General features: G+C 40.5%; 1 protein-coding gene across 1 annotated transcript in view; it reads right to left on the bottom strand.

Annotated features, from left to right (window-relative positions):
- COP1 (COP1 E3 ubiquitin ligase) overlaps positions 1-13,387 on the bottom strand; it is a 266,316-nt gene that overhangs the window by 235,214 nt on the left and 17,715 nt on the right. Inside the window, exon 2 of the mRNA XM_089676332.1 lies at positions 8,653-8,712. Within this exon, the coding sequence (XP_089532458.1) occupies positions 8,653-8,712 (60 nt within the window). The remainder of the gene's footprint in view (positions 1-8,652; positions 8,713-13,387) is intronic.

The raw sequence follows: 13,387 nt of genomic DNA, 5'->3' as shown, positions 1-13,387 counted from the left end.
AGGAGTTGTCTTGAGCGGCAGTGAAATTGAAAGCGGAATCCTGCAAGGTCGTAAGGGTATGACGAATAGGGAATAATCTTCTTGATAGAAGCAGTTGCTTTGAAGTAGACTCTTGATGGCTTCAACTATGTCCAGGCAGTGAAGAACAGATTTCTTTAAGTGCTTTGTAGCAGGGCACAAAGAAATCAAGACTGTCTTCATTGAGGTCAAAGATGGATATCATATTATGAAGAAAATATGGACTTCAGCATCAAAATACCTTATCTTTATGAAGAGTGAGGCAGGGCTTCTCAGAAAAGAACCACAAACTCAGACACATCGCACAGACATGACTACAACTAAAAAGGCCCTTTGCACCCAACAGGGAAATCCCCTTATATGAGGTCTCCTGTATATTTTGATTTCTGCTGGTTAGACAGCACCAGTCTGAGGTCCCAAGGGTGCTGTAAGGGAGACGTGATCCAAGCACCACCTTGAATAAAGTTAACAAGTGAAAGACTTTAGGTCCAGAATATGACAAATACCTGATTATATACAGGATTGTATTGGTTGTTCATTGCCCTAGTCCAGTTAGCTGCAGTATGACAGAAACTGCATTGGTTGCAGAGCTGGACCTTAAGCATAAAGAAAGCCTGTAAAAGCATCTCAACCTTCCTACCTGCGGGATCTTTAAATGAAGGAAAATCTTCAATTTGTACGATAAGATGTTTATTGAAGGCAGAGATATTTACAGCCAGTACATCCCAGTACAGTATATCCCTTGATATTTAGGATGTGATGTTAAAGTGAATGCTTAGGCACTTCTTCTGGTGACTTTTTTTTTCTCTTCCTACAGAGAAAAATTGTCTTTGACAGTAAGAAAAAAACCACTAAGCCTCCCAATGAGACCTGGCTATAAACTGTCAGAGTGCCGAAATCCCTAGATTCATCGGTTCCCAGACTTGGGGGAGAAAATAATAAAAAGGCAGCTCATCAATGTTTGAAGCTGCTCTACATTATGACATTCATTCAATTATCACCCACCTTGTTTTGATTTTCTGGTTTAAAAATGTATTTACTATTGTGAAATCACAAAAAGTCATATATCCAGCCTTTTAAAAGTCCTGCTGGCACAAGAACACCAACAATGTTATTCTGTAAAATTAGCCACAAATCATTCCAGCACCAAATAGCTTCTATCATTGAAAGCATCTATCAAAAAAAGTTCAACTAGATTTTGCATGCACAGTTCTCTTCCAGAGTTAAATGGACTACCTGTCTCTTTATGCTGTTGCTAAATTTAGTTAAATATTAACCACTTCCCGCCCGCCATGTACTGCGGCCAGGCAGCAGCTACAGGCAAAGCGACGTACGGGTATGTCGCTTTGGCTGTACTAACACAGCAAAAGCTACCCTATCAGGGCTCAAAGTTTAAATATTAACCACATCCCGCCCACCTTGTACTGCAGCAGGGCAGCAGCTGCAGGCAAAGCCATGTAAGGGTATGTCTCTCTGGCTGTACTAACACAGGGGGTCGCGTTGTGCTCCCCTCCCGCGACTGCTGTTTTTGGTGGACACAGAGGAATGAATTACAATGTGATTCACAACGTAACCAAAGCGGTTATTAATCAATCTAATTCATAACAGCTCTGCTTCTCTTCCTAGTGAGCTGTGATTTGCCCACAGCTGTCACATGATACACGGAGTCAAAACACAGCACCCTGCACGATGTGACCAGCTCCAGCCAATCATAGATCACTATCTTCAGCTGTCAAAAACCTAACTCATTCATTGTTAGGTTCATGACAGCAAGCTTTGCATTGCAGGAGAAATTCTCTCTCCTGCAAAGCAAAGTGTAAAAAAAAAAAAAAAAAATCCCTGCATCACCGCAAACGTCAGATCGAGGGCAGTAATTCTAGCACTAAAACCCCTGTGTGAATATAAATTGGTGCCCTGTAAAGGCTTTTAAAGCGTCGCCTATAGATATTAAAAATGTATGTACTTTGTCGCCATTGCACGGGCATGCGCAACTTTAAAGCATGTCATGTTTGGTATCCATTTACTTTGCATAACATCTTTTATATTATATCAAATAATTGGGTAATAGATTATATTTTTCTGCATTAAAATTCTGTCAACACAAATACTGTCAACACCCACCATTTTAGTCTCTAGGGTTTCTGCTTAAAGAAAAAAAAAAATATAATGTTTGGGGGTTCAAAGCAATTTTCTAGCAAAAAAACTTTTTTCATTTGAACAAAGTGTCAGACAGGCTTGGTCTTCAAGAGTGGGTGATGTCTGGCATCAGCTTCTACACCCTGTTCCAAATTATTATGCAAATGATATTTTTCTCATTTACTTAAATAATTTATGTAAATAACAGTCAGCATAATTCTCATGTTACCAACTATTAGGAGTACAATTCAAATTTTATTGAAAAAACCTCCTAGTGATAACAGTATTTTTTTTAAACATAAAAAAAACTTACAATGCACTGTTCCAAATTATTACTCACAGTAAGTTTCAAAACACTTTATAGGTTGTAAGAACTGAAAATTGTCATTTGTTGTGTTTGCAGCATATTTACTGAAATCAAAAGCTATTTCAATCAAACTTTTAACATTTTAACTTTCTAAACATTTTAACAGGTCACGTTACATTTTACCATAGGACTCCTTATTTGATAGCAGCTTCACAAGTCTTGCATCCATTGAACTTGTGAGTTTTTGCAAGGTGTCAGAATAGCCTCCCAGAGCTGCTGTTTGGATGTAAACTGCCTCCCACCCTTTAGATCTTTTGCTTGAGGATGCTCCAAAGGTTCTCAATAGGATTGGGGTCAGGGGAGGATGGAGGCCACACCATGACTTTCTCCTTTTATCCCCGTAACAGCCATTGATGCAGAGGTATTCTTTGCAGCATGAGATGGTGCATTGTCATGCATGAAGATGATTTTATTATGGAAAGCATAGTTCTTCCTTCTGTACCAGGGAAGAAAGTGGTCAGTCATAAACTCCACATACTTTGCAGAGGTCATCTTTACACCTTCGGGGGCTCTAAAGGGGCCGACCTGCTCTGTTCCCATGATTCCGGGCCAAAACATGACTCCACCACCGCCTTGCTGACGTCACAGCCTTGTTGGGACAGGGTGGCCGTCCACCAACCGTCCACTACTCTATCCATCTGGACCATCCAGGGTTGCACGGCACTCATCAGTGAACAGGACTGTTTGAAAATTCGTCATGTATTTTTCTGCCCAATGCAGCTGTTTCTGCTTGTGAGCATTGGTTAGTGGTGGCCGAATAGAAGGTTTATGCACAGTTGCAAGACTCTGGAGGACTCTACACCTTGATGTCCGTGGGACTCCAGAGGCACCAGCAGCTTCAAATATCTGTTTGCTGCTATGTAATGGTATTTTAGCAGCTGCTCTCTTGATCCGATGCATGGATCTGGCAGAAATCTTCCTCAATGTGCCTTTATCTGCACAAACCCGTCTGTGCTCTGAATCAGCCACAAATCTCTTAATGGTGCGATGATCACACTTAAGTGAAATGCCAGGATAGTAGAAGCAACCCCTCCAAATGACCCCTTTTTTCGAAAAGTAGACACTCCAATGTATTTGCTAAGAGCCATGGTGAGTATTTCTCATTTGTTGCCATATGTTTTTGGAAAACAAATTTATTTTTTCTTTTTCAAAACCCTGACAAAAATATCTGTAAAAACACTCACCATGCCTCTTATCAAATTCCTTGGGGTGTCTAATTTCCAAAAAGGGGTCATGGGGGGGTGTTTGTACTATCCTGGCAGAGCCTCCAAAATGGTGATAGTTAGTGGGGAAGTGATATGAGGAAATATGCACTTTGAAAGCCTGGAGGTGGTAATTGGATTCTGGGGGCCTGTATGTAGCTAGGCTGCCATAAAGTCTCACATGTGGTGTCCCCATACTCGGGAGAAATAGGAGAATGTGTTTTGGGGTGTTATCCCACATATACCCATGGCATGTATGGGTAATATATCACTAGTGACAACTTTGTATTTAAAAAAAATAAAAAAAAAAAAAAACACAGTGTCATTTTCTAAAAATTCGTGCAAAAAATTAAAATGTTCCATGGACTCAACATGCCTCCCTGCAAAATTCTTGGGATATCTACTTTCCAAAAAGGGTTGTACTGCCCTGGCATTTTAGTACCTCAAGAAATGTGATAGGCAGTCAGAAAGTAAAAGCTGCGTAAACTCCAAAATATATACCATAGCTTGTAAACGCTATAACTTTCACACAAACCAATTAATATACATGTACTGAGATTTTTTTTTTACCAAAGACATGTAGCAGAATACATTATGGCCTAAATTTATGACCGAGTTTGATATTTTTTAAAACCAAAAGTGAAACATATTGTTTTTTTTTTTCCTTCAACATTTTTGGTCTTCTTTTGTTTATAGCACAAAAAGTAGAAACCGCAGAGGTTATAAAATGCCACCAAAAGAAAGCTCTATTTGTGTGAAAAAAGGACAAATTTTCTTTGGGTACAGCATGGCATGACCACGCAATTACAGGTTGAAATAGTGCAGTGCTGAACAGCAAAAAATGACCTGGTCATGAAGGGGGGTAAATCTTCTGGAGTGCAAGTAGTTAAATAGACTGATTCATAAGGTAAAAACACCTGAGGATTAACTATTTGTAAACCAGCAGGTTAAACAGTTTCCTGTATTTTATCTATAAAATCTTCTCAATAATAGGGAAAGTAGAGCCTTCAAGAATTTGTACACCTATGAAGCCTGAAAAAAATTATTCTTCACCTGCTGTTTCTGCCAATGGAACCAAGTGAGTAGGTTTTTTATAACCCGTTACGAATACATGTCTCTGGCAATACACAACTTCCACCCTATTATTGCTTCCCAAATAAGACACTTTCTGAGACAAGCCAAAACCCCTCTAATAGCTACATTCTGACTTTGATTACCACTGCGACTTGTGTTGCAGTACGCAGAGCAAAGTATTACATTTCACTCTACTTCTAGTTCTTTAACCCTAGTACTAAATCTCTGTGGGATCTCACAGTTCATTTAAGGATAAAAAGCTGCTTTAGAAACGATGAGTTAGAATAGAAAACAAGAGAGAAAAATCAAAAAGGAAGTGAATGTTCCCACTTAATGCAAACAATCAAGTGCACACCATCAACAGAGAGAATTAACATACTGATCTCTGCTTGTGAAATGCATAGAGACTCAAAAGTTTATTCATTACCCTAACACATTCTGCTAATTGTTGTGTTCCAAAACCCCATGAAATTCAACAATGCCATAAGTTATCAATTTAAAGAGCAACTCAAGCCAACAAAGTAATATTAATGGGTGAGTTTCTTCTGCTCTAGAAGAAATGTTGTCACTATGCTAAAATCAGAAAGGCCACTCAAATTACCCTTAAAAATAGAACTGTAGTTAATATCGATGTCTGATTAGCTTTCACAAACAGCCTGATTTATACAAAGAAAGGAGAAAGTGAAACACTTGCCTTTTGTGAAGAAAACAGGTATCAGGACTCTCTGGCAGTTGGTCACAACCAATGCCAAGTTATGGTACTGGACAATCATGAGGGCCACTGACTAGAAGGCTTGGTTTGCATGAAGTCCTAAGAGAAGCTTTTGCCAGGGACGTGGCTGATGCCTCAACACTGATCAAGTGTAGGCCAAATGCAGGAGAAGGTCTGGAGTCCCATTTCGTTTCGTTCAGAAAACACTCCTCGTCATTTGACTAAATGTATACTATACATCTGCAAGTAGGAAGTGTTTTGGGTTTTTTTGCAGAAGAGACATACTATGTACTGGATGTAAAGGTTATGGCAGTTGAACCAGGCAGATATCATTGCACAGGCTGTCAGCAGCAGGTTTGAGCAAATCAAACCATTCCCTTACATCCTCTACATTAACTACTTGCTGACCGACGTATGTAAACATCCTATAGGTAAATGGTTCTTGCAAGTTAAAGACTGCAGCTATGATACTGGTACTTTTTTTTTCAATTTTTCAGCCAGCTGTTTTGCAACAGTGATCTGGGTGGCTTGTGGGCTCTCCTATTCCTCTAGGGAGCACGGGACCACAGTAAGCAGCCAGATGATTTTCCACAGAGGAGATGGAAGAACATCCATTCTATCTCCTCTCTGAGGAATGAACTTGGATACTACAATAATTTCATAACCTCTTGTTTCAGAGCGGTTATTCTCTGGCTGGTACAGCCAGGGAAGCAGCTAACCAAGCACAATCTGTATGACCCATAAAGAGTACCTGCCACTGCCCAAAGCTATCACAAAGGGGATTGTTAGGTCCCCTGTTAGAGTACTAATGTTTAATAAAATAAATAAAAAAACTTAACATTTAAAAAACACCCCTGCCCCCCACTGGGCATGCATGCAAATGTGTGCGTAGGTCCAAACAGTGATTGGACCACACGAGACAACAGCGTGGACGTTCAAGTGAAAGCAATAGTCCTACAGACATAATTCGCAATTAACTCTTAACTGATAATCTGTAAAAGGCTTTTAAAGTGTCACCTAGGGACGATTTTAGGTACCAGTTTGTTGCCATTTCACAGGCGTGTGCAATTTAAAATTTTGACATGGTTGGTATCTATTTACTTGAAGCAACATCATCTATTTTACCAAAAAATGCTGATTTCAACATGTGAAAAATGAAAAAAAAAAAAATTGGCCCTAACAGCAAGTGGTTAATATCTGCCCGGTTTAGCCATGATATACTCTACTTTATATCCAGTCCTTATCTTATTTTGAGCCCTGATGAAGAGAGTTTTCAGACCCCTGAACTAAGAACTACAGGAGAAATGTGACAAGACCGGCTGGTGGGGGGGGAGGTTTACAAAGCACAGCAGCCACTGGTCTTGCGAACAGAAAACCATGGGGAATTAACCCTATTTCAAAAATGCATAAGCCGTTTCTCAAAATCTACAGAGGCAACCAGAGGATGGACTCCATATTGTAGAAAGGTAGGAAAGTAGCCATAAAACTATGTAAAAAGGTGTATTTGTGGAGTTCTTCTTTAAGTTACAACTCTAGGTCCTACAATGTTGTCAGAAGCATCCCCCATCCCTTTGTATGTGTACAGCTGGTGCACAATCCTCTGCCTGGAGTTGACTGGCGAAGTATTGGCAGCTTACTTCCAGCTTGGGCTGAAAATAATTTCAAACTGAACCCAAACTCATGCCCAGTAACAACCTTCAATTGGTATATTTAACAGGCCAAAACGGACTAAATAAGAGAAGTGCATGGTTAGGGTTTACACACATTTGAAAGCTTGAGAAAAAAAAAAGACCAGTATGCTCTGCCTATTCTAGCCATTATACCTCAAAGTGTCCAGTAACTGCCATGCTCCAAAGAGCTGTTTGCAATGCCTAGGATTTAAATTATCCAATAGTGCAGGCTTCAGAATTCTGCTCAGCACTTCAAAACCCCCCAAATAAATACTTTTAAAATTGTCTCTTTGAAAAACATTTAAGAAAATCAGATTACAGAAAAAAAACAAAAAAATAAAAACGATAGTTTCGACTGACACGTTCTGGATTAGATCACCATTTTGAGAAAAGGTTCAATAAATGGATTGCAACAATCTTTATCCCCAAAATTCCTTAACAACAAATGTGGTCAACAGAAGATGGCAAGCAATGAAGCAGAGATATTTTCACAACTCCAAATCATTGTATATTTATTAGCTGATAAGTGAACACAGAAATGAAGGCTGATATTGCTCATATAAAGTTCATGCATATGGCTTTAAATGCAAGTTTTTTCACAGAAACAAAGACCGTGAACTGAAATGCTAAAATCAATAGGACAACTTTTAAACATAAATTGAAAAGCCAGTTGACATAAATGAAACCCCTGCTGCTGATTGATGAAGCTCAGCACGCCAAGCAAACAGGTATTTTATTAAAGCCACTATGTGACTTTTAGGACACTGTAAGACCTCGTTTAGACTAGCAATTGGAGGGTGGCAAAAATGTGCAGTTGAGGCACGTTTTTGAAGCCCACTACATTTCCTCCCCTTAAGCTGCAATAGGAAGTAGACGGGGATGTTTTCAAGCCACAGCCACGATGCTTTGCGGCTGAGTTGACCCAAAATGTCAACCCAACATGAACACTACACATGCAAGTCAATGGGGAAGCGCCACAAATACCCCGCAACCACATGCAATGCAAGCAGTTGTGGTGCAATTGTTCATAGAAACAGGGCTAAAACAGGCAATAGAGGAGGCATCGAATCTCTTCGTCACCACCTGTCAGCCTCTGGAGCGCGATCCTAACATGGATCATGCTTCAGAGCCAAGGGGGATTTAGACATACGTCTAAATCTACCCTAACGTTGTTCAGGTTTCTTCAATGCAATCTTGCACAGAAATCCACCACCTCCTGATGTGGAATATTTCACGTTCCTCATGGCTTCAGAAATTGAATGTTTTTGCATGACCAGATTGCACAAGAAAAAGCAGTGAAATTGTGGGGAACTGTATGAAAGCGTGCACAACTCAGGTAGTCAGTAAGCAATCAGCAGCAAGGAGCATGTCACCACTTTTTTTTTTTTCCCAGAAGTAGAATTATTTTCTATGAATTCATCCATAGCATAGAACAAAATCTAATGCAAAACCAAAGAAAAATTTAAAACTTACCAAAAGCTATGTCCACACTTCGTCATGTAGGCTTCCTCGATCATATCAAAACAAATCGGACTGGAAGGAAGAAAAAAAAAAAAAAAGTAGGATTTTAATCATTTAACTTAGCAAACTTTAATAATCAATATAAAAACATTCCAGCCCTGCCATTAGTAAAATTATATAGTGGCAACCCCAGGCTACTGGTCTGGCCCAGCTCTTCAGCCAAGCTGAAATTGTTCTCTTAGGACTTCAATTGATTTTGAACAGCTGGTTGCGTTTTCTAGTTGACCTGGTCTAGAATTTATATAGAAATTTAGGAGAAATTAATTCTAGACCAGTAGGCATATTTTAGTTTATGCCAAAGTTCAATATTATCACTAAAGCACCAGAGCTAACCACAAACTTTTCCTCCTGACTTACCTGAACATTTCCCAGTTAAAAGCATTTTTTTTTCTATTTTGGGTGGAGGAGGGAATCATGAAACTGCAATGTTTTTTTTTTCCTAGCAGACTCCCATTAGAGAGATTTCTCTCTCCAATGTGTCAGAACAAGTGCCCCATTGGAATATTCCCTCAAAACTGTCTTGTTCCTATGCTAAACAAGAATGGGATAGAGTCACCAGTTTAATAACTCTCTAATTATTATTATTATTATTATTATTATACAGTATTTATAAAGCGCCAATAGTTCACTCAGCGCTGTACATTACAAAGGGGGACAGAACATGTGACAGAACAATACCAATACAATGCAAAACATGAGGGGATCGAGGGCCCTGCTCTTTCGAGCTTACAATCTAGAATCTAATGGGTTCAAGTGTGGATTCTGAACTGCAGCGAGATCCCAATGGGTCAGAAGTAAACAGATGGAGGAGCCACATGTACAAGCCAGCAACTGTAAAGCAAAGGGGGAATAATGTGTCATTGGGACATAAGATTCTAATGACCTGGCAAAGCTTCTTATCTCCATCCTGCAAAGCAGACAAGAACTTTCTAGGAAGGAATGGCGTAGATCAGGGTGTACTGAGCCTGCAAAGCCACCAGAGCAGCCACTGCTTCTGTATCTCTATCTGGTGACAAACCTGTAAAACGTGTATGTGGACCTCCTAATTTCCAGGTTTAGCAACAGTCTCCAACACCTGCGACATAGATACCTAAACACCTCCAATTGTGAGGATCACCCCCTAGCCCACACAACTGTCAGATGAGGAAGTCAACCTGCCCACTGTATCAGTGAAAGGCGCATGGCTGACAAGGCTGAATGTGAAGTTCTGAGAAGGATAGATTTCAATCTATCCCTCTTGCTGCAGCAAGAATTCTGATTCCTTCTTGATACTGGATGTACACCCATGAACGGTCTGAATCCAGATCGAATGACCTTCTAGTAGTAGGATGGTCCAACACTGCAGAGCCAAAATTGCCCAAAGTTTCCGGATGTTGATTGAGAATGCAAGATTCCTCCTTAGGCCTCCCTGTAAGACCGGGTACCCAGGACTCCTCCCCAGACAGACAGGCTGTCATCCATTGTGGAGATCCTCCAAAAGATAGGAAGGACTTCCCTCCAAAAACACAAGAGCTGGATTTCTGAGCCACCAAGCCAAGGATAACCTTGAGTGATAGACAACTCAGTTAGCTGCAAGACCAAATTGATTTGCCCCAAGACGACAAAATGTTGCATTGCACAAGTCAAGAACAAAAACTGGGCAAACAAAAACAGTCTTGAAAGAGGCCATCATTAGACTTAGGACTCATGCTCAAGCGGAAAGTTAGACTCTTTGAATACAGTTCAAATCTGAGACCGGGGTGTGTTTGGGGGGGGGGGGGGGGGTGAGATTCTTCCTCAATGTGTATTGCAGGAAGGAGTTTATGCATCAGATGATATCACTGCTCAGTCTCATGGGACTGGGGAATAAAGCCACCCAGCAACCTATGTAAAGGAGATAGCTCCCAAATCTTGACCTGACCAGCCAAATCATGGAGTCTTCAGAAACACGGCAAGTCTTAAACAATGCCACGACTCTGGAAGTAGAAAATGTTCAGTAGCTAATTTTTTCCAGTACAGGAGTATGGAAAGCCCCTCATGAGGAACCCTGATGGTCACTTCCAAGCTATCGCTGCAACATCCAATCCCGTGGGGTATGAACAAAGTAGTTTAAGGGCCAAGCAGAAGTTGATTGTGCTGTATAGGTGCAACTGAAGAGACAAAAAACTCTAGCAGTGATGTGAAGAGACTTAATTGAAGAGAAAAAAAAAACAGGTCGAAGAAAAAAAATAAAAAAGGTGCTAGGAAAAAAAACAAAAAAAAATAAAGTTGGTTATCACCACCAAGTAGAGCTGAAGGAAAGACATCCACCCTCCTAGAAAACTAACAAAAAAACTGAGAAATGTTGGTAGTCTTGTTTGCTAGTGTCCAATCTTCGTGGAAGTGTAACCAGAGGCTAAATCGGAATGTCACCCTCGTAATCAAGATTTTTTTAACCTTATACTGCTAGCATTAGTAAACAGATAGAAAAGTACTTTCTGGTTTCCAAACCCTAAGGGCTCTCTCAGCTAAGCACACCATCATGCTCAGCCAAGGGCAAATGGATTCCAGGAGGTAAATATTACATCAGGGCTGCTCAACCTGTAGCGTCCTCTGATGAGGCCCCCGACCGCAAACCAGGGAAGTGCTTACCATGCTCTGGGATAATGGGTCGGCAAGCCCAGACTGCGATCAACATGTTGCCGACCGTCATTCCAGAGCTTCAGAGTGCATGGAGCCAGAAGCAGAGGGAGCAGGTGACCATAGAGGGAATAGGAACTGGCATAATCCGATGCCTTCCTCTGTAGTACTGGCTCTCGTTCAAGGCAGAGTTATACTAAGTGCATGTCACCCGAGACCTTTTTAGCAGCCCCTGCTGGTGCAGCACTGTGGGTTAGTGGCACTGAGACAGACTGTCATATCATGTGGGTTTAGTGTGCTTTCAAAAAGTACGCCACACTTTAATAGAAGTCCATGGCTCAGTGTCTACATGGCTACAGGAAAGCCACAATCCACTATGCTGCACCTGCAGATCAGTGTGAAAGCAGCCTTATAAAAAAGGGGTTCACGACAAAGGGCTTGTTTACATTTGCAGTTTGGGGGCGGTAAAACCCCATAGTTCATTGTGGCTCACAACCAGTTACCAAACCACTTAAGTGGCCCTCGCTCTTCAAAAGGTTGAGCACCCCTGTGCCAACTGAATCATCTGCCCTTACTCAAGATGGCCACAGCCAGAAATAGGGGTGTTTTTCAAAGTGATTTCTCTGCAAAATAATGCATGGAGACATGGGTGGATGGGCGAGTTTGCTTTGAATATTACAAATGGATGAAACAGATTTTTGGTTTGTGGTACTTCGATGAAGTGTAATTCTGCTTTAAAGACTGCCCTTCAGTGAACAAGAAAGAATTTTATGTAAAAAAAAAAAAGAAAAAAAAGGGAGGTAATTTAAAGCCGAGTTCACCTTTGGAACATGCTGACTGATTTGACTTTTTAGGAGAGAAAGACTACATACTCCATGGTACCTTGCTTCTTGCAGGATGTAATTCCTGTGCTGACTGTGCCTTCTGAAACTCTCAGCACCACTCTAGCTCAGAAAGAAGGCTCTATGGGATCTGTGCCACAGCAGTGCTTACGGGGCAAAATGAATACAGGTCACAAAATTCAAGTAAATGCGTGGGGATCTTCACAAACACTAATCTGCCTTCTACCACCTGAGCTGTGAATGTCTGCTAGAGTTCTGAGAGGGATATTGGGATCTTTGGGGAGAGTCCAGGTAGACAAACACAGATCCTGTTGATCTTATGGATTTGCAACTTGACTTTTGTTATGAGAGTAAATGTGTTAAGGTTAGAGTGTGCGTATCTGCTACTACACCCTCTTCGCACTTGCTTTACGTTTTCTTTGGACTGAATATATGTTATGGACCTATTCAGGAACTGATATATGGACATTTACATGAAAAAAAAAAAACAAACACTGATGACTTAGATCACATACAGTTGTGTTCAAAATAACAGCAGTGTGTTGAAAAAAGTGAAAAAAGCTCAAAATACTTCTAATAGCTTTTATTTAAATACACACAAATGCATTGGGAACACCACACATTCTATTCCAATCATAACATGAAGAAAAATATATCAAATTTGTGTTGTTCCTCTAAACAAGTAAAGAAAAGTGATTAGACTGTTCAAAAAAATAGCAGTGTTTGTATTCTTCTTTACAAACTCAAACAAACATTCACTATAAAAACTGAAAAATGTTTGAAGATTTTGCTTTCCTTTGAATCACTTAATATTTAGTTGTATAAGCACTGTTTCTGAGAACTGCTGTACATCTGTGTTGCATGGAGTCAACCAACTCTGGCACCTGTGAACAGGTATTCCAGCCCAGGATGATTGGACTACATTCCACAGTTCTCCATTTCTTGGTTTTGGCTCAGAAACTGCATTTTTGATGTCACCCCACAAGTTTTCTATTGGATTAAGATCTGGGGATTGAGCTGGCCACTCCATAACGTCAATCTTGTTGGTCTGGAACCAAGATGTTGCACGTTTACTGGTGTGTTTGGGGTCGTTGTCTTGTTGGAACACCCATTTCAAGGGCATTTCCTCTTCAGCATAAGGCAGCATGACCTCTTCAAGTATTCTGATGTATTCAAACTGATCCATGATCCCTGGTATGTGATAAATAGGCCCAACACCGTAGTATGAGAAACATCCCCATATCATG

Source organism: Staurois parvus, unplaced genomic scaffold (assembly GCF_062004578.1).
Source record: "Staurois parvus isolate SC_StPar_1 unplaced genomic scaffold, SC_StPar_1.0 ptg000166l, whole genome shotgun sequence".
NCBI classification, from domain to species: domain Eukaryota; kingdom Metazoa; phylum Chordata; class Amphibia; order Anura; family Ranidae; genus Staurois; species Staurois parvus.
The sequence above is the reverse complement of the archived record's forward strand: the minus strand, read 5'-3'. Positions and strand labels throughout refer to the sequence as shown.